Source organism: Asparagus officinalis, chromosome 3 (assembly GCF_001876935.1).
Source record: "Asparagus officinalis chromosome 3, Aspof.V1, whole genome shotgun sequence".
Lineage (NCBI taxonomy): Eukaryota > Viridiplantae > Streptophyta > Magnoliopsida > Asparagales > Asparagaceae > Asparagus > Asparagus officinalis.
In genome coordinates, this window is record NC_033796.1 from 103,366,602 (window position 1) to 103,392,236 (window position 25,635).

The 25,635-nt window shown below is 36.6% G+C and overlaps 1 protein-coding gene across 1 annotated transcript in view; it reads right to left on the reverse strand.

Moving 5' to 3' along the window:
• LOC109835515 (DEAD-box ATP-dependent RNA helicase 29-like) overlaps positions 853-25,635 on the reverse strand; it is a gene marked incomplete at its 5' end in the record, with an annotated part of 25,013 nt that continues 230 nt past the window's right edge. Inside the window, 13 exon segments of the mRNA XM_020403486.1 lie at positions 853-1,304; positions 1,375-1,416; positions 1,487-1,575; positions 6,210-6,339; positions 7,779-7,835; positions 7,932-8,013; positions 9,139-9,191; positions 9,412-9,488; positions 13,106-13,151; positions 20,786-20,884; positions 21,267-21,324; positions 21,514-22,669; positions 25,522-25,635. The exon segment at positions 25,522-25,635 is cut by the window's right edge and continues 14 nt beyond it. Coding sequence (XP_020259075.1) covers positions 1,206-1,304; positions 1,375-1,416; positions 1,487-1,575; positions 6,210-6,339; positions 7,779-7,835; positions 7,932-8,013; positions 9,139-9,191; positions 9,412-9,488; positions 13,106-13,151; positions 20,786-20,884; positions 21,267-21,324; positions 21,514-22,669; positions 25,522-25,635 — 2,102 coding nt within the window.

The window sequence follows — 25,635 nt, forward strand, 5'->3', positions numbered from 1 at the left end:
ATTTTTATTTTTATTTTAATATGCCATGTTATTATTTCATCTCGTTTATTTGTAGAATGTGCGTTTAACAATGGACATGAAAGGATTGAGGGTCAAATGGTTTTCTAAGAAAAATTATCCGTTTACCTAAATTTTCTGATAAAGTAATAGAAATTGTAGCATAGACATCTGAAAAAAAACCTTGGCTTTGTTTAATATGCATATAGTAACTTATTTTAATAATTCGTCTCTTTCCCCTATCTTTTATAAACTAAAATATAATGGATATAAGGATGCAATCTTATTATCATGGCTTTTAATAATTTAAAATATGCTTGGAGAAAAAAAAGGGAAAAGAAAAAGAAAAAAATAAAACACTCCTGAAAAAAATACAATTTTACCCTTGAAATTGCAAGGGCAATGAGAAAATGTCATTCATTCCTCCAATTTACTTGAAAATTTATACAATAGATCTTTAAAAGTATTACAACATAACTGTTTCCTTTTCTAAATAAAGTGCTGTGTTCTCTGTCGCATTTATTTGATCCGTTCGAAATAAACTACCAAAAGATGTTTGATCCTTCTCTTTGTTTGGAAAACAGTAGTTTATCTTCTAATTGTTAGTTATTTAAAGCATTGTTAACATTGGACTTGAAAGAAAAATCCGCAAGTGATATTTGATTAAATTTAAAATGAATCAAAACCATTCACTGTAAGGTTGTGTGAGGATTCAAATCCAATAAAAATATATCCAACCAAAACCTCAAGCGCTAAAGAAAATATTAGTAGCGGAACGCATCTTGCTCTGCTTCCTCTGTATGATTTTCAATGAAAGCCTTCCAATACCCATAAAAATTATAAAGTTAAACATAAAGATGCCACAAAACTTAGCTACATATCATCTAAAAACTCACTGGAGACGATCACCATTCATGAATACAGGGGGAAGAACATACACTTACACTTAATCAACAAATTAGCTAAAACCACTGTAAAAATTAGCATCAGATAACAATGCACATCATAAATAATAATCGAATATCTCCGTAGTAAAACATACCAAAATTAATAAAACAAGAAAAAAACAAGACAGCAGACATTCGACATAAGAAACAATTTGCGAAAAGTATGGAGGAGCAAAATTTTCCTCATCCCTTCCTGAAGATTTTTATGCACCTAATAACTTTTTGTGCTGCTCAAACCTTCCAAGGGATGCAACGAATTCTTCATTGTTTCCTCTTCCCCTTCCCCTTTTGGGAATTTCCCTTTTTCCCAAATTTTTTGCCCTTTGTGGGTTTGCTCTTCATGCGAGCCATCCGATTAGCCTTTTGTTGTCTCTCTTTTCGCACTTGCTCAGGGTCTCTAATCTCGGATGGCACATTGGCTCCGATTAGCCTTTTGTTGTCTCTCTTTTCGCACTTGCTCAGGGTCTCTAATCTCGGATGGCACATTGGCATTTGGCACTGAACGACGATTCTTTCCTTCGCACTTGCTCAGGGTCTCTAATCTCGGATGGCACATTGGCATTTGGCACTGAACGACGATTCTTTCCGCCCTTGAACTGCCATTTGTTTCCTCCTCTTGCTTGGTGACCGCCTGTTTGGAATAGAAGTTTGTTAAAGTAATTTTTATTAGAAACTGTCTAATGAGCTAATTAACGGAGGATATAATGGAGGAGAACTAGAGGTAGGCCTATGAGAACTTGATTGAGAACGATTAAGGGATATGATAATGATTTAACTTAGTGGAAGAGAGAGCCATATTAAATTTCTCATTAAAAAATAATGCTCAAGAAGTAGAGACATGAAAACATCAGGTTCAGTTTGCAAATGACACTGACTACAACATATAGAAACGAAACTAAGATTAAGCCTAACCAATGTATTAAATATCATCCGCAATATCAATATTGCGGATGATATATCGGGTTTGACATGCTTCCGCAACGATATTGATGAAAATATACCGTTTTCTGATTTTTGGGGTTTTTTTTTTCCAATACATCGGATATATCAGCCGCTATATCTATTATGTGTAAATAATGCCAATTTGGGTGTTACTTGAGTTAAGGTCTTTTGGACTGTATGGGTTCCCAAACCCAATCCGAACCCACGAAGACATAAAAATAAAACACCCGATTTCTAGTCCAAATGCCCAAATCCCGTCATCTCTTCATTCTCTCCTTCCTCCGCTCTTGAGAACCCGACTCTCTCTCTCTCTCTCTCTCTCTCTTGTCGTCCTCTCCTCCACAGCTTCACCTTAGGTGAAAGATCTCTCTTCCCCCCCCCCATGGTCACCTATGCCTCTCGAAGCTCTCTCAAAGCTCTCTTGTGGTCCCCCAAAATCCTAATATCTCTCTCCCTCTGTTTCTTTTCAATCTCTCTCTATGTCTCCTCTCTTTTCAGTCTCTCTCCTCTCTTTTTTTCCAAGCCCTAATTTTCCCAAACCCTAATTTTTCTGAACTCTCTATTTTCGGGTTTTTTTCATCAAAATTTCATGAAAGAAGAAGGTGAAGAAAGAGGTAAAGTCTCTAATGGTGAGGGTAAGTTGAATACAAGGACTAATTTTATTTAATTTTGAGAAATTATTGTTTGTATTTAATTGAATATTTGGACTGAGATTGAATGCAAGGACGTAAGTTCATTTTAAAGAATTTGTGGACTGACTGAATTTAATTTGATCTACATGTTTGTTGAATGTGATTTTTTAATTTAATTTTGTTGAATGCCATATGCATTAATGGACTGAAATTTGTGGATATTGTAGATTGAATTTTTTGTTGAATTTGTGGACTAAAATTCAATTATGGACTCAAATTTGAAGTTCTTAAACTAAGATTAAGATTGAAATTAAAATATGTATTAATCGGCTAAGAAACTTATGACATTATAGTTGTTTTCTCCCTCAAATTGGATTGTTTGTATTGTTATCTCATTGGTATAGTTTGCTTATCTAAAAGACTAATATTCATGTTTGTCGAATGTTAAGGTAATAGTAAGAAGATGCATCTGAAGGTCAAGGATCTAGTGCTCCTTCAAAAAAGGGTGGTAAAAATCTTTGTTGACAATATGGAGAGAAGGTTGGTTCCGACACTGGGAAGGTGTAGTGTAAGTTATGCTTGCAAGCTTCTAGTGGTGGCATAAGCAAGTTCAAAGCTCATTTGGCAGGAAAAAGAGGAAATTGTAAGCCGTGTGACAAGGTTCCTGAGGATGTGAAGAATAAAATTTGTGCAATGTTAGATGAGGTGGATAAAAGAAAAGATGAAAAGGATGCTAGATTGAATGTTATTGAGTGCTGGGCATGTGGGGAGGAGAAAGATGAGAATCCATCACAAAGAAGCTCATCCTCTTCATTTAAGACATAGAAGCCAATAGACTCTTTTGCGTGTCGCCCTCCCGAGAAGACTGCCGCTTTACTAGCATAGGGGAAATAGCCAATGATAAATTTAAAGCATAGAAAGAATGTGATGCGAACAAGTATATAGGGAAATGGTTCTATGAAGCCGGCATCACCTTCAATACCATAACACTTCCCTCCTTCCAACAAATGATGTATGCTATTGAACAGTTTGAAGCACGTGTGCAAGCTCCATCGGCATATGAGTTAAGAGAGCCTATTTTGCAAAGAGAGGTGAACGAAACAAAAGTGAAGGTTAAAAACTTCAAAAAGAATTGCGTGGTTACCGGGTCTCTACATTGATCGATGCTTGGAGCAATCGGAAGTGGCGGAGCATAATGAACATAGTCGTGCATTCCAATGGAGGGACGGTATTTTTTAACTTCACAAGACACATCGCCCGATAAACATGACGGGGACTACATACTTCAGTTTGCGAATAAAACAATCATTGAGTTAGGGCCGAAAAATGTGATGCAAATTGTGATAGATGGAGCTTCAAATAACATGGCGGCCACCACTAGCTTAGAAAAGACGAGGCCGAATTTGATGATGAGTGACATAGCCAGATGCATATTCTGAGTGCAATTGTGATGGGAAGAACTGTATAAGTGTACATCTACAGTCACCCATGTCCCTTCAATTGCTAAGAGAGTTCACATATAGGGAAATATTAATACCCGAGGCGACGAAATTTGCTACAGCATTTCTATCTCTACAGTCGATGAGGGAGAAGAAAAAGGAGATATGGTAGATATTCATCTCAAACAAGTGGATAAACTGTAGTCTATCATCAATGATACCGAGCAAAAAGGTATAAATATTTCAATTTGATAGTTATAAAGTAGTCAGTTCCTTATCATAGTAGGCTAGTAGGTTTTTTTAGATCATTGCATTTTTTGCGTATCTTTTTTGTAGGTTGCTGAAATTATTGCAAGCAATAAGTTTTGGGACAACGTTGATTTTTCCCTTCAAGTGTTTATTGGTGAAGTTTTTGAGGAGAGTGGATAGTGAAAAAACCTCGTCTATGGGGTTTATTTATAGAGATGTTGGTGGCCAAGGAAGAGTTAAAAACGGCCCTCAACAATGAAAGAAGAAGTATCTTCCTATACAATAGATGATTGATAAAAGATGGGAGGATGAGCTTATGGAGCCACTACATAAAGCAAGATATTATCTCAATCCCTTCTTCTATCCATCTTTTGCAGCAATTGAAAATGATGGAACCTTCATACGAAGTGTTGTTGAATGTATGCATAGATTCTATGGGGAGGATAATGCCGCTTTTGATAGGACTGAAGCTCAACTCTCTGATTATCAGTATAAAAAGGATCATTTGGGAGCTCTGTTGCTGCGAAGCAAGGTGCGGTAATACCGGTATACTTGCATTTTCATTCAAATTATCCATCATAAACATTTATTATAAAATGCTAATTATTTTAAATTGTTTAAATTGACTAGTTACATGGTGGTATTTTTTGGGAATGATACGCCCGACCTTAGGATGATAGCGATGAAAATTTTAAGCTTGACCACTAGCTCTTCGGCTTGTGAGAGGAATTGAAGTATATTTGAGATGGTAATAATGACATTTTTAAATTTTAATTGTGTTGGAGGCTTGGAGCACATTTGACTCAAATTTTTTTTTTGTACTATAAATATTGTAATTTGTAGATTCACAAAAAGAAGAGAAATAGATTAAGTCATAAGAAATTGCATGACTTAATTTTTGTCAAATTCAATGTGAAGCTTCAAAACAAGCATTTTAACCAAGGATAGAGATCATCTACTTGCCACAATGACGAAGAAAGGGTCACGCACTGGGTGACCTCTCCAAGTCAAGTTAGTGAAGAAAGTGATGATGAAGTGTTCCCCGGAGAACAATTAACTTGGACGCAAGCCGCGAAAGTATAGGGGGCTAATCAAAAGATAAGAAAGAGTGCAAGAACGAAGGCATACCAAAGCAGGAGAAAGTCGGGGATATCATCTTTAAGATCAAAGAAGCCGGTCATAGATGAAGAGGACGAGTGGGAAACACCTTCCTCATCCGGGTCGTCGGAGGCTTGCACGTTTACAGATGATATTTCGGCCATCGATCCCGAAGAAGATTAATTTTAGTCATATTTGCTTCTACTTCATTTTGGTTATGTTATTTTGGATTGATATAATGATAAACAATTATGAACAACTTGTGGAACTTCTAAAACTTAATTGGTTGCTTGCTCTGCTTTATTTCTTTATGGATATTGACAATCTTGAATATTAGATCCCAAGTTAATTTGTGAGATTTGTGATTGCACCTCAATTATAATATTGATTCTTTATTACTTGTATTATTTACTTGTTTGGTATTCTATTTTGAGTCTTTGACTAACATTATTTTCTTATTTTGAAGGTTTTGCACTTGGGAAGTTTCATCATGCGATCAAGAAGCAAACTTCTACAATCGGTTAGTCATCCTAAGCATATTACATATATCATTATTTATGAATTATAATACAATTTCTTATGTTTAGGATACACTAGATATGTTTAGAATCTTTAGATTACATATTACAATGTTATGCTATATATGATCATCATCCGATATGACAGCCCGATATTTTTTACATATCCCCGATACATCCCTGATTTTCGCAATCTGATATGAACTTTGGCCAACCGATTGTTCCGATATATCTGATATTTAATACTTTGAGCCTAACACAGGAAAACAGCTAAAAAAACAATTGATACAGTATACACAGTCACTTACTTATCTTGACATACTCATATATATGTATGATAACAGAATAGAACTTGACCAGAAGCATAGAAAAAGAAGATAACATCACCTGTACGAGAAGTTCCCTCGTCAGAAACATTCTTCCCGTCAAGTGAAATCTGTCTATGAGAACGTTCCTTCCACTTCTTGTATATGCCTGTTTTACCAGCCTTTACTTTTGCACCACTTTCTGTCTTGATCTATCGGTCATAAGAATCAACAACGGTACATATTAGCTATCATCATGGTCATAAAAAAGAAACAAACAAGTTGATATATAAAAGGGTATATTAGATGGAATTTATTTTTGAGGGATAAATTTGAGTTATTCTAATCATTGAAGCTCTCATTATATTTACTTTACAAAGAATATATCAGATTATTGAAGTGTCATTTTGCTAGATAGACACGGGAGCCACTAAAATCCACATAAACTAAGTCAAAATTTGATAATTGGCAATACGAATTGAAGGTCAAGACCATGTCCTTATAGCCTCCTTATAGCCCATGAACAACATGGTGACTTTGGGTCAACATATGACTACATAGCTGAAAAGATAAGTGGCAATCAAATGCATGATAACTGATAACAATCGAATTAACTGATGCAGATCAAATTATAACAGAATACAGTTAAAACACCTTTTTGGAATTAATACTAAAAATACGTTTAAAAATATCTTAGAAATTGTTTATTAGTCAGAGTTTGCATGGGGTTAGGACAATATTTGAATTATCTCTAGAAATGATATTAGAATTTTCAATTTTTCTTTCATCTTTATTCAGGAATTATTAGGAATTCTACTATTTTATGTTTACCAAAATTCAAGTTGAGAGGAGTTTCAATTGCCTCACTCTGTTTAAATTACAAACAAGGTAATTCATGTACTTGTTTTTCAGTTTTTTTAGTTTTTACGAATAAAAAACTGAAAATTGATTATTGATATTGATATTGTTTGGAAGAAAAGGATTTATTCCCCATTGTGTTTCAACTCGTTGTTTTTTCCAGATCTCTAAAACATTTTGCATTTCAGTACCAAAGACTAATCAGATTTCAGTGTCAACAATGTCCAAATCCAAATTTCAGAAGTCAGATTACTCCTAAGTCCTAACCATTATTTTATCTTAATTCAAATTAGATGTTTGATGTGTTTCCATAATTAAAAGGGAACAAGTTGCAATATGATTTTCGCAACCTAGCTTCTTGACTCAAGCAGTTTAGCATCTTTATATTTTCTCTTTTTTTTCATTTCTACCATCCACATATCTTAAGTTGCCAACCTTGGTTTCCACTATAAAATGAGCTAAACCTAGTTTAATCTATTATTTGAAATTTATTTCTCCATTTTTACAGTACATCTACACCCAAGTAGAAAAACAATGGAGGGAAAATGTTGCTTCCCATACTAGTGATAGTGTCCTACTAAATGAAGTCAAACATCCTTCACTAAATATTAAATATTAATAGTGAAATATTAATAGTGATGTTGAAAATATACCTTTCCTGCAGCTGTGACATAAATATTAAATATTAATAGTGAAATATTAATAGTGATGTTGAAAATATACCTTTCCTGCAGCTGTGACATGATCCCCATTATTCAGCTTAATGTAATTAATAGTGATGTTGAAAATATACCTTTCCTGCAGCTGTGACATGATCCCCATTATTCAGCTTAATGTATTTTTTGCCTTTCTGTCAAAAAAAAAGTTAATAGTTCCTATTAAAAAATTTATAGTAAGGCATATAATAAACCATCTATGATTCTATATCTTTTGAAATATAGCATACCTTATCCCAATGATACCTCGATTTTTGCTTTTGCAAACCAGAACTATCATCAGCAACGAGGTCAAGAACTGCAGCATCCAATCTGAAAATTAAAAATAAAACTTTATATGAACTTAGGATATAATCAAATATGTTATATACATCAACATGAGTGGTCATAACAATAGTCATAGAGTCAAAATTTGTCAGCGCAATAAAGTAGTTTCAACCAACATTTTACACATGAATGAAAATAGGTTTATAGTTTTTACTTTCAATTGTTTAAGCCATAATGGTTAGTAATCAGAAACGAGAGTACCTTCAAGGTTATGGATCAAATAGATTAACAGGCATCAAAAGAAAAGTAATTATGGAAGATGGAAAAGGATAATGGATCATCTAATGAGTAGATAATTGCAAGTTCGGAGCAATGGAGATAACGAGAGAGAGAGAGAGAGAGAGAGAGAGAGAGAGAGAGAGTTTAATTGGATTAAAATCAGTAAGCATTTTTCTAGAACTTTATCTTCAAACCATGGGGCTTTCAAGACCTCGGATACGTTCCCTCCATGAGTGACTGTCAACAAGTACAAACCAAAACAGAAACCTTTGTACTGGAGAAATAAAATGACGGGATCACAGAATGAGAACCACCAGAAAGGCTTGATGCCCTTACTACCAGAGATTTAAGGACTCTGAAGTCTCAATCTAAAAAGATATACACCTCCAAATATATCATTATGCTAATTAAATACTGAGGACACAGAAACAGGCCCAAAGTAAACACCATATAATATCTTTTAGAGTAGGATCTAGTCCACCTGTAACTATAATAACAGGTAAGAGCTATGACTTGGTAAATCAGCGATCACGAAGGTTCAGAACTTCTTAATATTATATGCTTCATTAGCAACCATTCAAACCACATATTGCAACATATTACATTCTCTTGACTTATCCATTCATTTTAGAACAACTGTGTTCTTACCAAGAAATGCAGGTATAAATAACTTCTAATATGCACCGTAGTCATTCCTCTTTTATTATTTTATGATGATCTGCTGGTACTACACTACACCAGAATCTGCTCTCTTTTGCAATTGTCTGGCTAATAGTAAGAAATTGCTTAATAACAATTCAACAAAAGAAGAATCTGATTGTCAGTACATTTACCTGTTTGATGATAAAATCATAATAATAAGAGAAAGATTAAACAGGAGTAACAGGATACCTGTTTGATTCAAAACCTTCATTGCTCTTAACTGATAACCCTGCCTCCAAATGCTAGAATCCCAACAAGAAAGTTCAGTTAGTGATATCTTGAAGTCATCGTTTCAAATACAACCAAACAAAAAGAAAGTTGACCAACATCTAAGTAACAAAATCAATGGAACAGTGTATCTATGAGGCCGGTCTACTTATGCCTCATGCTTGTTTTAAATGTGCAACGTGACAATGTGTGGCCTTTTGCAGTAAGATTGACCACTAAATATAGACCACATACTTGATTTGTTGGGATGGAACTTATATAGTACTCCTCATCCTTAAAACTCTGTATCTTTCTCTTTAGACCACAAATTTCTGCAATAAATTCAACAAGTAAATTAATCAAAGAATAACTTTTACATAGTTGACAGTACAGCTACATAGTCAAAATCAAACATAGACATTATGATGACTATGTACTTGTTGAATATGCTGGATGAAAAATTAGAAAGAAGAATAACACAATTCTCCAAAACACAGCTTGATTGGTTAGCTACAATCGAGATCCTGGATTGACTAACTTTGAAAAACAAAGCATGCCAAATTTGATACTCGTCAGCAGCCAAAAAGAACTGAAGAGGAAAAAATCAACAAAGACAACTTCATAAATTCACGCAAGTGTTGATCAAGAATGACATTTTGATGATAAAGGCATAATTTCATGTAGTCTAGCAGTCTTACCAGCCCCTTTTCAACCATCTTTTCCCCTATTTAAAACAACAATTACTTGCTAAATGAATAATCATATCAGCAACAATGTTAGGGAAATCATTTCAATGGCTGTATAGTGTTTCCAGAATAATTCAAGCTTAGGTAATGACGAGTCATGCATTTTGGCCTTAGAATGCTAGAAGCTACTTGGTGACTAAGTAGCCCATTAAGCCATACCATCATGATATCACCAATGCACTAACATCGCTGTGCAATAATGACAACAAAGAAACCTGATACTTTGGAGGCTGCAACAATGTTTTCATGACACCTCCAAATTTCAGGTTCATGATGTATCACATACTCGGGCATTAGTACAAGTTAGCACAGCTTATGACACTTTAATGATGCATTAAGGCATTAAGGCATGATGATAGCAGTCCACAATGACGTCAGTGGTTTAACATGAACACTCTTGATTGTATAAAATAAATGCCTAAATCGACTCTGCAAATTATCAACCAACTGTTTAATCCAGTGCATATGCACAACCGCAAAAAACTCATGCATATACAGACACAATTTATGAACATATATAGTCATTTCTTGTGTTATGTTGTGGAGGATCCAGTGACCAAAATATTTAGTAGACGTGGACTCTCACACGTTACAAAATATTTAGTAGACACGTGGACTCTCATACCCATGTTACGTGCCTGAGTAATGTCTTGTCTTCATGAATCCCTTTTCTCATAATATGTAGGACATTTCCTCCCAGAATACTTTTCCCTTGTGCACCATTCGGCTCTTTAATGTATTTCCTCATGAATGTTTCCTGCATAACTCAAGGTACGTCCTGTGTCCTGATCCTAATAAGGCCTTCCACCACAGCAAGATCAATCTGCTTCCATGATGCATCCACTATCACACATTACACAAATCCAACTCATATATTAATTTCAGTCTTCTTACCCTAGATTTAACGTGCATCCTGCAAAGAGCTTAATAAACATGTCGGCCCGAAACCTGATATAAAAAAGTTTTGAGTGAAACAAACCATTAAAGTGGTAGCAGATGCCACTAAAGTAAGAAATTCCGAGTAAACACCTCACAGTCGGGTCTATGTTTTTTCCCTCATCTCCGGTTCTCATCTTCTGCATATGGAATCTTCAATTTGATAAGTTGCTATAAATGGCCTGTCATATTACTTCCGCGTTAACTAGAAACTTGTTGTCTACGTAGTCACCAACAATTTAACATCCCCAGTATGCATTTAATACTACGCTACTTTTTTTCTAAATATGCCAATTATTTTCCTATGCATCTCAAGTCAGTAGCACTTAATTTTCAGAGCTGCTGGTCAACTTCCCAACATTTTGGCACATAAGGACATTGATGTTCTTCCTGCCAGCTCATATGATTTTCTTCGAGGTCATGGTAATGCAGTTGCACAGTATGAGGAGGGAGGGAGGGAGGGAGGTTGGGGAGAGGAGGACCAAGGAAAAAAGAGGAAAACTGAAGAAAAAAGAGGAAGATTTCGTCCAGAAAAAGAAAGAAGAGAAATATGCTTGCAATTGGTAGATCCACATTCACATTGTTTCCCTTCCAGCTAATCATCATCATGCACTTCTGTGTTAATTCAGGCATAATCCTGGCATGCCAAGTGTATCACATGGTATGCTGCATAGCCTCCGAAATGGGACATAGACACAGTAATATGCTAATATAAAGATATGCAAAACCTTGAGGAGAACAAAACTAGGATGTGGATACATCAGGCAACTCTGTGTCTCTTACGTGGATGTGCATGTATAGAACAAGACTACAAATAAGATATAACTTCAAAATTCATAACATCAAAACATAAAAATCCAAAATCCCAAATCATATAAAACAAGAACACTAAACACCATAACCACAATGTAAAAATAACATCCAAGCACATGCAAAAACTTACTTAGAAACACAATATGCATTCGTAATAGAGAACATGTTTGTTGCACGTCCACCAAGTATCATGCACATTGTTGTTGTTATTGTTGTTGTTGAATATGTTGAGAAAGAAACAGGGGCCTTCAAATGTGTGTTGGACTGTTGGTGCAACATTGATTACATGGCATCAAGGTTTTAAATGTCGGCCGCCATGTCCGGCCTTCAATGTGTGTTGGTGCAACATTGATCACATGGCAGTATGGCAAACAATCATGTATTAACACGTTAGTGAATTCCCTCATGCTTCCTCGTACCTCAGGCAATCATCATGGATCGCCTCAACAAAAAATGCAAGTGCATAATAAAAGGCTTATTTGCACTTTGGTAGCACAAAGTTTACCGTTTTTTAACTTTGATACCCCAAAGCGATTTTGTTTACACAGATACCGAAACTATCTATCCCATTTCACTTTGATATCCCTGTCAAGAATTCGTTTCATTTTTCTGTTAAAATTATACCATGTGCTTTTAAGTCAATTATACCCCTATGATTTAAAATAATTCCTCCTACCCCATTTCTATAATATAATTGCACGAAGTATATAACCAGGATAAGAACTCATCATGCTAAGAAACAATTCTCACAAATTTATAGGGAGGAAATATTTTTCATGAGAGGTATAATTCAGTAAAAGTATCACGGCTGATACAACTTTAACAGAAAAAATTAATAAATCCGGATGAGGGTATCAAAGTGAAATGGGATTGAAACTTTGGGGTATCAAAGTGTCAAAAAACACTTTGGGGTATCAAATTTAAAACAAGGGGTGAAGTTGTGGGTGGGTACCAAAGAGAGATTAAGCCTAACTAAAGAGAACCAAGTAAACCCTAATTCAAGAATATTTATCAATTGTTTCCCTTTTAACTATTTCACTACTTCGATTCCAGTTTCTTGTTGTAGGTTTCATACTTAGGCATATCAGAATTGTTTTCTTTAAGATTTTAAATATATTTTGAAGATAATTCTATCTTGTACCTCCTCTTTCCTATATCTTCTAAAGTTATATCTGCAATATAGATTGCATCCAGCTAGAGAAAATATTGGTTCTTGACAAATCAAAAACTCAGTGCATATAGCTTCTCATTGTATAGAGAAACTATTTCTCGAAATTAATTCAAGTCTGTGAATTGTATGGTTGTACCAAGGAGTTTGATGCATGGTAAAGAAGAAAAGAAGTGAAGAGTTCATACATCATATGGTGTTTTAAGTATGATATGGCCAAGGAACAAAAGCTGTATAAAATATTGTTGACAGGTATGCAGAAGTTTACAAAATAACAAAAAAGAACCTTTGTTATCCCAGTCATTTGACGGCGTGCTTTTTTGGTTCACTTCCTGCAACATGAGAATTGATGACGAGTTATTTTTCCACAAAAGCAAATTACAAAGGACATCGATGGATTAAGTTGTAAGGATTCATACTATCTAAGAGCCAAATGAAGTTCTACTAACAAAAGTAGACACTGATATATAGGCAGCTAGAAAATAAAATTATACAAAAAAGAGGATAAGCAATCAGACTTCAAAATCCATTATGAAGAATCATCATCTAATAATGACTAAGATATGATGACCAATATCAGCAACTATCCGGCTACAGATCATGCGACGCCACCAACTTCATGAACACACGTGCTTTTCCAACTCTATATACTATATATTGCTCCTGCACATATATAAGCATGGCCATTTGCATTGCATACGACTGCCCAGGCAACCTTCCCCTGGACTTCGATTTGACCAAATAGATAGCAGGTCAGATTATTGCCGTATACAACTAACACTTGCAGCAAACATAATTGCCATATACAACTAACACTTGCAGCAAACATAATCACAGAACACAGAAGCAGTGAAGTGCCTTACCACTTCTTCCAGAAGATAATTCTGAAACAGAAACATGTTAATCAATCACCACTGTTTAAGAGGACTTTAAAGGTACTACACTGAGCTATCTTTACCCAAAAAGCATCAAGGCTGAAAGATGCTATAATTACGTGCATACTAAAGAGAGAACTCCACGCATACTATTTCCTATAAGCATTTTCCTGTGGAATATGTACTTTTAGTACTTTCCTACTTGTCCGTTCTAGAACTAGAATCTCTCATGGAATTTTACAGTAGCCACAGAACTGAACAAACACAGATCTGAATATGTTGAAGAACAACAATAAAAGCACCATTTTAACTGCTCTGTAGATAAAAATTGTCCCCGGTACACGAGATGGACTCAGAAGTCATAACCAAAGCTATATCAGATTTAATCAGATAGGTTTAGAACAGAGACATACAATCTAATGCAGTCGATTCAGATGACCATCAGTAACTCCATCATTTGGCTAGATACAAATATAGACATACAATCTAATGCAGTCGATTCAGATGACCATCAGTAACTCCATCATTTGGCTAGATACAAATATATGGGATCATTCAAGCACTGAAACCTGAGATGACCATCAGTAACTCCATCATTTGGCTAGATACAAATATATGGGATCATTCAAGCACTGAAACCTGGTAAAACTTAGGTAAGACCAATGTTGTAAATAGCGGCCAATAGCGGGGCTATAGCGGCACGAATAGCGATCGTGGCCCTTCAGCGCTACGCGTAGGGGTTTTGCGGCTGGATTAAGCGGGAAAAACCGCTATGCATTCGAATAGCGCGTAAAAGCGCTTAAAAGCGGATAAAAGCGGCTAAACCCGCTATCACACGTATTTGATTTTTTTCGCCCCGAACCCGACCTGAACCCGACTTCTTAAAATTAAAACCTCTCCCACGGGCCACGACGAATCCCTCTCTCCCACTGCTGAACCTAGCCGCCTCTGTCATCATCTCCGTTCCAGCCGACTTCATCATCTCCGCTCCAGCGCTCCAGCCACTCTAACGACTTCTGACGCCTCTGTCATCATCCTCCGTTCAGCGCTCCAGCACTCCAGCGACTTTGCCTCTCATCATCTCCGCTTCTCTCTATCACTATCAGCCTCCCTCTGCCGATTGCAGGGCTTCAGTGACTTCCGCCTCCAGCGACTTCCGCTCCAGCTCCCAGCGACGACTTCTGAGTCTCCGACAAGCTTCCTTCCAGCGTCATCTCCATCTCTGTTGGCTAGATCTGCAACAGAGGAAAAGGTAAACTACGATGGTTAATAGCAGAAAAGGTAAACTACGATGGTTAACTAACAGATTTTTATATGATTTTTTTTATTATTTAGAATATTTAAATATATTTATATTTGACCGCTATTTGACCATGCGCTATTTGCCGTTATTTTGTCGCAATAACCCGAAATAGCTTAAGCGGTACCTCGCCGCGACGCGACGCGATCCGCTATCAACAACCTTGGGTAAGACTTCTAGGAAGAATGGAAAGCATGTGTCATAACATTTTTCATGGCCCATGGGACATCTAGGAGGTATAGCATTATATTGCTAGGAAAGATTAGAAGAGTAGGAAGATCTTCACTAGAAGTTTCTTTAGCAAGTAATTTGACAGGGAATTTCATAAATCGCAATTCTCCTAGAATTATTTAGCAAAATCCCAAAGGCACTTCTTCCTCCATGCACTGTGAATTATGACGAAAAATACATTTCCTAAATACATTAACACAATCATGCCTTTTTGCTCATCCTTACTGGTCAATGCGTATTTTCTTGGTTAGACTTAATTTCAGCTTTGCATGCTGCATGTTACCTTGTTAGCTGTTGATGCTTCTTTTAGCTATCCTTTTTCAAGTTTACTGACATATCCTTTAAAACAGTTGTACAGGCTTTCTCTCATCATCACTGAACTGAGTAAACTCGGTATGTTTTTATGTGTCTTGATAATGTTCGATGAAAATAAAAGATTATGTATAGAAAAAAATGAACTAGAGGTTCCAAATCTTCTGCCTCTACCTCCTCACACTCTAAAGATAGTTGAGATAACACAGATCAATCTCTCTAATGGGTCTAAACAGAAGAAATTCCTTACTTTTATTAGAAATATTATTTCTTCTAAAGTCAAAAATAACTCTTTGGGAAGGGTGTAAACATTTAAGATTGGAAAATAGTCACTATGTCCTTTTAGACAGGGATTTAAACACCAGTCTATGGTCTTATAATCAAGTATCATGATTAGCAAATAACGTTTACATATTAGGTGATGGACAAATTTCCAAAACAGTTATATTTGGGTTTTTATTTGCAAAAAACGACCCGTTTCGAAGTTATTTTTAAAAACCGACGTGGTTTCAGCCTTGTCGCTGAAACCAAATCGGTTTCTGAAATTTTTTTTATGAGACTTCACGGGAGTTCAACTCCCGTAAAGTTTAGCATATTTTTATACTTCACGGGAGTTGAACTCCCGTGAAGATTAAATTCTTCAAAAATCTTCCCGGGAGTTCAACTCCTGTGAAGATTTATTTAGAGAATAGACTTCACGGGAGTTGACCTCTCGTGAAGTCTGTTAGAGTATTAAAAACTCCACGGGAGTTCAACTCCCGTGGAGTTACAAGCCAAATTTCCCAGAGAATCCTTCTCTGGGAAATTAAAGCATGTAACTCCACGGTAGTCGAACTCCCGTAGAATTTCGACATCCCCTATATAAGCGCGGGCGTACTTGTGAAGAGCCCCGATCTTACTTCTCACGGCGTCGCCCCAAACCCTAACCCTCTCTCCCTCGTCCCAACCGCCGCCACCCCAGGCCATTTCCAACCGTCGTCCCCATTTCCGACCGCCTCCCCCCATTTCCGACCGTTGAAACCGTACCTATTTTCCAACCGTCGTCACCGATAGTCCCGATCCCGTCATTGTCATCGGAGTTCGACAAATTGAAGGTAAAATCCTCCAAAAAAATTAATTCTCTTAATTTCTTGTATTTTCTCACTATTTCATGGTGATTACATGTAAAAAATTAGATTTTAGAATTTCATTGTGAATTATTTATGAATTTTGTGAAGAAAACTTAAATAATTTTGTCGATTTAGAGGGGAAATTATAAATACTGTAAAAAAATAGTGTTACTACATATGTATGACATCAATTAGATTTTAGAATTTCATTATGAATAATTTATGAATTTTGTGAAGAAAAATTAAATAATTGTGTGGATTTGGAGGTGAAATTATAAAAAATGTAAAAATTAGTGTTACTACATATGTATGACATCAATTAGATTTTAGAATTTAATTGTGAATAATTTATGAATTTTGTGAAGAAAAATAAATAATTTTGTGGATTTGGAGGTGAAATTATCAAAAATGAAAAAATTAGTGTTACTACATATGTATGACATCGGTATATGAATTTGGGTAAAATTATGGTTCCCTAAAATTGATATAGGATTTAATGGTAAGTAACAATCAATTTTTAAAGTCTTTTCGTGTAATATTGTTTTTGAATTTTTTACTCTTCAGAGGTAACGATGAACGATCAAATCGTAATTCTTTGTTCTTACGATGGGAAGATTAACAACCTCGAAAATAATATGTCTGTTTATGAAGGAGATGCGACGAGACCGTTGTTTATAATAAAATCGTGTACTTTTGATGAGTTGGTTAATGAATTACACAAACTTACATTAACCAACTCACGTGAGTATCACCTCAATGTTATTTACAATTATCCTGTTGTGGGGAACAGGACAAGCGGCATTCAAATATCAAGTGACTACGATATGGATCTCATTGGAGTCTTACATGACGAGAAGCGTTCGATCGAATTGTTCATTGAAAAACATCAAAGGAATTTGGACAAATCGTTGAATTATGACGAAATGTACTCCCGCATGTTGGAGGACTCTGATGTTGATTCCGTTGGCTTTTTATCTCCTCAACAAGATGAAGGTTGGACACAATCATAATATATGAGCGGTCCTTCATTTGTGGGCACTTCGAATGCTTTCGATACTAACACGGGAGTTCAAGAAGATGATGCATGTGTTGAATCTGAGAATGATGATGAAGAGGGCTTACAAATTAATAGCATGATCTTGATAGATCGTGATGAATGGGACAACCACCACATTGACGGGTGTTATGCTAATAATGAGTATGTTGTCTTAGAGGATCCGTCGCCCGATAAACTTCAAGGAGAAGAATGGATTGATAACATGATAGGGTGCATGCTTTTTCCTGAGGATGCCAGTATGGAGACGCTTCAGTTTCATGCTCGTGCGTACATATTGCACATGATAGGGTGTGTGCTTTTTCCTGATGCGAGCAAGACTGTTGTACATGCACGATGGTTGCCATTGCTGGAGGATTTTGACGTATGCGACGCACTATCGTGGGGTAGTACGGTGTTGGCATACTTGTATCGAGAACTGGGTAGAGTATCCCTGATGCAGAATAAAGAATTCAAGGGATGCTGCACATTAATACAGATTTGATCATGGGAGCGCATTCATATTGGACGACCTACTTCACTTGTGCACCGTGACCTATAGGAGCAGTTTCCTTTGGCATATAGGTATAATTGTACATATAAATTTTATTCGTACTGAATTTGTACTTATATATTCTCTATTCTGCATATAGGTATAACGTGTGGTACGCTAAGTACCAATCAGTGGCGCGCCATCGCGAGTTTTATCGAAATGAGCTTGATGACCTCCAACACGAACAGGTAAATATAAATCTCAAGTCGTTATGAATATTATAGTTTTGTTGTTGATACTGATAAATGTTTTGTTTTATTTCAGTTCCAGTGGAGACCCTATACACCGCCGGAGCTCGATATGCATTCTCTTGCACCGATCTGCCGAGACACTCCCGACTTGTGGAGAGCCAGAGTTCCATTGATTTGTTGGGAGATCGTGGAGATGCATGTCCCTGATCGTGTGCTACAGCAGTTTACGCTCTCTCAGCATGTGCCAGATCCTGTCGAGCAAATCGATCGTCGGCGGCGACCTACTTCGCACCGTACCGACTAGATCGTAGTCCGTGCAGTCTACATAGACAGGTGGGCTCACAGGTGGGATTTCATCCAGGATACGAGGCCCACAGTTGTTGACTATACCGCGTATATACGTTGGTATTGGGATATCATACGTAGATGGATCACGCGTGACCTACAGCCATCAGCTGGACACATGTCACGTCCACCGACAGACAGTTACATCCCTAGTGGGATGAACGAGAGAGATTACTTAAGTTTCTAAGCTAAATTATAACATTTTTTATTGAGTTGGTACTTAATAAATTATTTACCTCACATGTTGGTGCTTTTGATAGCATTGAGGCTGATATTGATGCGCACGTGCCTGAGATTCAGGATCAGGTGGTGTTAAGGGTCTTCAGCAGGATCAAGAATACCATAGCGCAGGTGCATAGCGCAGGTGTTTCATAAGACTCACGTCGACGAGTTCGCAGGCCGTGAGTATAGGTCTCGATCATTTGGGCAGGCGTACACTCGGCGCCGACGACCACGTGACGATGACGTCGACGCTTCCCATGCCGATGGAGCCGGCACTTCGCATGTTGATGGAGCCGGCACTTCTCAGCCTCATACACAGTCGGATACTCAGATAGTCGAGGCTCATCAACAGAACTGCAGGGGGCAGGAGAGAGCGAAGGGGAGGGGAAGAGAGGGAGAGGAAGGAGAGGAGCTATATTGGGTTGTATTTGAACTTATTTTGTTAAAATTTGTAACTTTTATGAATTTTCAAATACTATACTTTTGTGGATCAATTATTGTTCATATATGTACTCTTTTTGAGTATTGTTTGATTCGTGCGTGTTTAATTCATGGTTGAATCATATATATATTGTAGTAATTGTTGTTAACAGGCAAATAGTTATATATATGAGTTAAACAGGTAGATGTATACAAAACATGCACAGCACAGCAGCCTGTGCATGTTTTGTAAAACCTGCAGCTTCACGGGAGTTCAACTCCCGTGAAGTTGCAGTCTAAATTTCCCACAGAGCGATTCTCTGGGAAATTTAGCCTGTAACTCCACGGGAGTTGAACTCCCGTAGAGATCTTAATACTCTAACAGACTTCACGGGAGTTCAACTCCCATGAAGTCTGTTCTCTGAATAAATCTTCACGGGAGTTGAACTGCCGTAAAGATTTTTGAAGAATTTAATCTTCACGGGAGTTAAACTCCCGTGAAGTTTAAAAATATGCTAAACTTCACGGGAGTTGAACTCCCGTGAAGTATCGTAAAAAAAATTCAGAAACCGTGCAAAATAGGTCGTTTTTTGGAAATAAATTTTGAAAGAGGTTGGTTTTGAAAATTTGTCCATTAGGTGATTAATGTCCACTACCTCCAATATAGAGTGAAGGACCACCGAATATGTTTGTGGAATACAGTCAAATAATGTTGGTCACTTCAGAAAACTGATGAGTTGATTTTCTAATAAAACATGTAAATAACAAACAAGGAAAAACTATAATTACCCCACAAGAGAGGGTGACATTGTCAATACGGAAGACTTTTGTAACACCAAGAACATTGAATCGATTGAAGCTAACAATTTTATACACTTACGCTCTTTCTTTTTTCAGCAGGGGAAAGGGATTATTCTGTTTTTTGTTGTCAAAAGAGGAACACAATATCACAGTCCCTACTATGTTTTTGCTCGTGTATCTGCTGTTGTTCTTTAGATTCAATATTTTAAGTGTTTCTTCAGCCTAAGTGTCTAGATTTACTTTCTAATCTTAAAAATAAGATAACTAAGAAAATTAGCCACTTATAAGATCTAGAATTGTACGTAGCCAACTCCATTTCGATGAGATAAAGATTTGGATGAGATTATACTTCAACATAACATTCGCATGGGATATTCTTATCAAAGTGCTACATCAAAAAATTCAAAGCATTTGGAACATTTATCAGATTAGCTCATAAAAATAGTTAAAAGAATCAAAGGATTACCAACAGCATATTGGTATTACTGAACATATGAATGCACATTCCCTTCATAGAATGCATCAAAACAACTAATTCAAAATTGACAATTTCAAACCAGACCCAGAAGTGTACCTTTTGTTCATCTGTAGATCGCTTCTGCTCCACCATATTGATCACCTCCTCATGAATTGCTCTTTTTTTCCTCATCACATCAAGCCAATGATTTGGACCCTATAACAAATAAAGTATACTTTTTACTAAAGGCAAAGCTGTAAAAAAGCAATAAATAACCAGTCATTAAAAGTTGCAACAATTGGAGAAAACTTGATTTTTAGTACTTCAAACTCTGAGTTCAGGATTTAATTGTCTGCATTTTGGAATCAGAATTCTAAACTTCAGGAAATCAGTACTGAATACCCTTATACTTAAAAGTAACAACAATAACAAAATAACTGACGAGACCAAAAAAGAAAATTATCAAGGTAATTTGCTGCAGTAATTAAACCTTAAGAAGTAGAAACAAATGTAGAAGCACATAATGAATAAAACCGAATAAATTAACACATATTATATGCAGAAAATCAAATGACAGACAAGTCATATGCTCTATTACTTGTGAATGCTTTGATCTAGCAGCTTCCCCTTCAGCCTCTAGAATGGTCTGCTTTGGTCTGCAACATTTAACCATAAAAGAACAGTTAGTCTTTAACTTGGGAATGATGATTATCCACATAAAATGCAAAATAAGCAATTCAAAAGTATACCCCAAGAATAGACAATAAGAATAGGAGGCCTACAACATATTCAAAAGTAAAGATGAAATGAATAGCGGGTTCATGAATAACTTAATTAGCACAAACCTAAATGCTTTCAAACGTTCAGAAAATGCAAGTGCTGTCAACTCATTGGATCCCAGTAAGCTTCTAAACATTGGATGCATTCCTTCACGAGGCAAATCCTTTGTTCTTCTTATGGACTCCCTTGAAGGTGTAGCTTTAGTCTGTGTATATAAGCGAAACGCATTTGTACATGACTTTTGCAATGTTATCAATTCAGTGCATGCATCAATTATATCTTGAACTCTATCAGAAACAAGATCTATAACAGTCTGAGGAAACCGTCCATATACTGTTTCTCCTTTTGCAAGTGCCTGATCGATTCTTGAATATACTTCTTCCATGTCCTGAAGGACCTCTTCCTCTGTTGGAGCAGGTCGAAGAGGCTTCGAGAGAAAGAGATGGAGGTCTAATAGATAAGGCATATCCTCTGGTGTGACAAACGAATAGGCTGTACCAGTCCGACCCGCTCGAGCAACTCGACCCACTCTATGGATGAACAATTTAGGTTTTGAAGGGAAATCAAAATTTACAACATTATCAAGCAAGGGAATATCAATACCCCTCCCAACAATCTCCGTCGCAATAAGCAGCATAGTCTTCCTAGCTCTAAACCTTAAGACATTGATTTTTCGTGCATCTGGATCCATCTCACCATATGAAACAGAAGACTCAATATTTTCTTCTCTAAAAAGAACATTAAGGAACTCAACACGACTCTTTGTAGCAACAAAGATCAGCGTCTGTTGGTCCAAACCAATCCGCTCCCTCACTAAATACAGCAACGCAGCAATTTTCTCTTCAGGGCGCACAGATAAGAATGCTAGCGAAAGATCAGGGCTAATTCCCTCATCAAGATACACGAGCTCTGGATCACGAAGACCGGCCTTAGCGAATTCAGCGAGGGCTTTAGGCAAGGTGGCACTAAAGAGTAAAGTCTGTCGAGTTTCACTTAGCTGCAGAAGGATCTTGTGTAATTGCTCAGCAAACCCCATGCCAAAGAGACTATCAGCTTCATCAAACACAACATACTCCACGGTGCGGAGAGACATTCCATCAACTTCAGCGAGATGATGCATCAGCCGACCAGGGGTGGCAATAATTATGTCAGGATTATGTGCCAACTCTTCAAATTGGGCTTCCATGCTATCTCCACCAACCAAAAGGCTAGTGCAAAGGTCTACATAAATAAATGAATTATCAAAATACTACAATAATCCAACAACAGAAATAAGGAAATGCATTTTTACATCCTCCTTTGAAATGATTGTTTTTATGCCTTCAATTATGCCACCAAACTCTATGTCATTCTATGTCATGCATTCCCAATTCCAAGAAGGAAAAAAAACACTTTCTTTGGCTATATGGATGCACAATTTAGCTTTTTTTTAAACATGAAAAGACAACAGATAATACAACAAATAAAGATTTATCGCACATTCATCTTAGTGACTGCATATCTGGTAAATTATTAGCATATTCCCATCAAAACATAAATTTTTCAGAGATCTCCATTCTGTTTTGCCTTCTCATACTTGATGCTTTAAACCTTGAGTTACGAAATCAAAATTCTGTCGTATGATACTAATTTAAAAAAATCAGTTATTTAAGCTATACAAATATCCAATTATACTTTTTTTAATGTGAGAGGACATGGAAAAAATACACAAAGTTATCAAAAAAATTATGATTTATACCATATTCATCTTAGTGGTTGCATATTTAAGACATGATTAGTGTATTCTCATCAAAATATGATTATCACCTTTCGGTGAACAAATAAAACATAAACTGAAGGCTAAGCAGTGAATCTGCCGAGGTCCTTGTTGAACTTCAAGAAACTATTCTTAGGTATGTTAGTTATTACTTCTTTTACATCATCAAAGTTTTATGTCACAGGTTCCCGATTAAGAAAAAACACTTTTTTGTCTATGAAACCCGATGTAGCCTTCTCTTCCATGTGAAATCATGAAAAATCATGAGATAATACAACTAATTATTATTTATACCATATTCATCTTAATAATAGCATATTTGATACAGTACTAGCATTTTGTCATCAAAATATCAAGTAGAGATTGCTCTTATTGAGGAAAAACGAGAGAGAATGGATCGTGGTTTTGTCAGGTACAATAAAGCAGTGTTATCGAGGTGATCGCCTCGAGCACGCCCCAGGCACGATGTGCTGCGGGCTGGGACAATAGCGCCACACACTAGAGGCGGGCGCTGCACTCTCACAAGGCGCACGCCTGGCATGCGCCTCGCAAGCGCCTTGCGATTTAGCTGGGGCGTACTGAAGCGTGCGCCCCACAACACAAAGCTGAGATCCCTTACTTGAGTAGGGTTTCGGGTATGAAACCCGTTAATTCCTTAAACCCGCTTTAAAAAAACAATCAGTCGTTAGGGTTCCCGGTTGCTCTATATTTCAACACTGTTCTCTCTCTCGGATATGATACTTACCATATCCGTATTCGCTTACCAATCACATATACGGATACAGATATGTCTCGATAAGAAAAACTCATACCCATATCTGCTAAAACAAAAAACGGATATAGATATACATGTGGATACATATATGCAGATATGTATGCGACACAAAACGGATACGAAAAGACCAAATAATATCGAAAAATATAAATAGTTTGTATGATAGAAGAGAGTTCATTATATATCTGAACTAACATTATATCTTTTGATCATCAAAATTAGTCTCAAATTCGTTAATCTAAGAATTAAAACAACTGCAACCATATGATCAACATGTATTCGAATATTCTAGATACGGATCCGATCATCCGAATATTTCACAACATAACCATATTCGTAACCATATCCTATTGGTTATAGATTTTAGTAAGCGTACTTGTATCCTATCGAATACGAATACGCACATATTCCTGGATAAGGATATTTTTTGCCACCCCTATCTGTCAAGCACGTGACCAAGTCAATAGTATAAGGACCTAGCTCTATCCATGTAAATACATCAAACTAGATCTTTGTTAGTTTGTTTACACAATCAAAGCACAACAGATGGCAAAAAATCAGAGCACAAGAACAAATAGTGCGAAAGTGATGCCTCTAAACATGGTAAGACAGAGTCCAAGAAACAATATGGCAGCAATAGGCAAACGATGCCCTAAACAGTGTACTAGTTCCCAAGGATGTGGAATCTCATGCTACACAATTCTAGTTATAAAGTAGATTTGATAATAAACATCTCGGGATGTTGTTCCACTTTCAAGAGACCAGGTACATCGTCTGTGACATCGTTTTCCTGTTGCTAATATGTTGTTTCTTGGACTCTGTTTTAGCATGTTAAGAAACTTCAGTTCTGCAATTCTTGATGTTATACTGCGATTTCCTGCAATTTGATGCAGTTTCATTGTCTATAGAAAGATCCAGTTTGTTTGAGGGCTTAAGTATATGTGCATGGATTAAGATCAATCCTTGACTCCTTGTACATATGCTGTCCAACAGGTCACATGCCCAGAAGGTGTTGTGGGCATGTGTTGAGAGGTCTCGCGGCGTGAAGTGCAACTCAGTTGTAAGGGCCTAAATCCATCTACTTTTTTAGTATTCAAACATTAAATTCCAAAATTCTGAAATTTTTTCATTTTCATGAAAAAGATTGCACCTCAATATATACTAAACATGGCCTAAGGGGTAGGCCTAACAAAACTAGGTTGGAGGAAAAAAAAAGTTGGGAATAAACACCATCCAGCTTCATTAAAAGATCACAGTGTTTGTAAGATTTATTATATTGAAAAAAACTAACCAGAACTGAGCTGCGACCAGTGAATTCGCCAAGCTCCTTGGTGAATTCAAATATTTCTTTGTTCATATCGCCACCAAATTCTATATGTTCCTAATTCAAAAATCAGTTTTTTCACTATCCAGCGTTCTCTTTCAGATGAAAAAGACTAACACATGCTTAGCATATTGTCATCAAAATCTGATATTTCCAGTGATACCTGATGCAAAAATAGATAATCAACAAATAATAATAATAATAATAAAAGAGCAAACCAGTGTATCTGCCGAGCTCTTTAGTGAACTTCAAGGTCTGAATGGCCAAATCCCTCGTCGGCGACAATATCAGCGCCCTGACCCCAGCACCGGGCGCGTGCTCCCTCAGCTTCT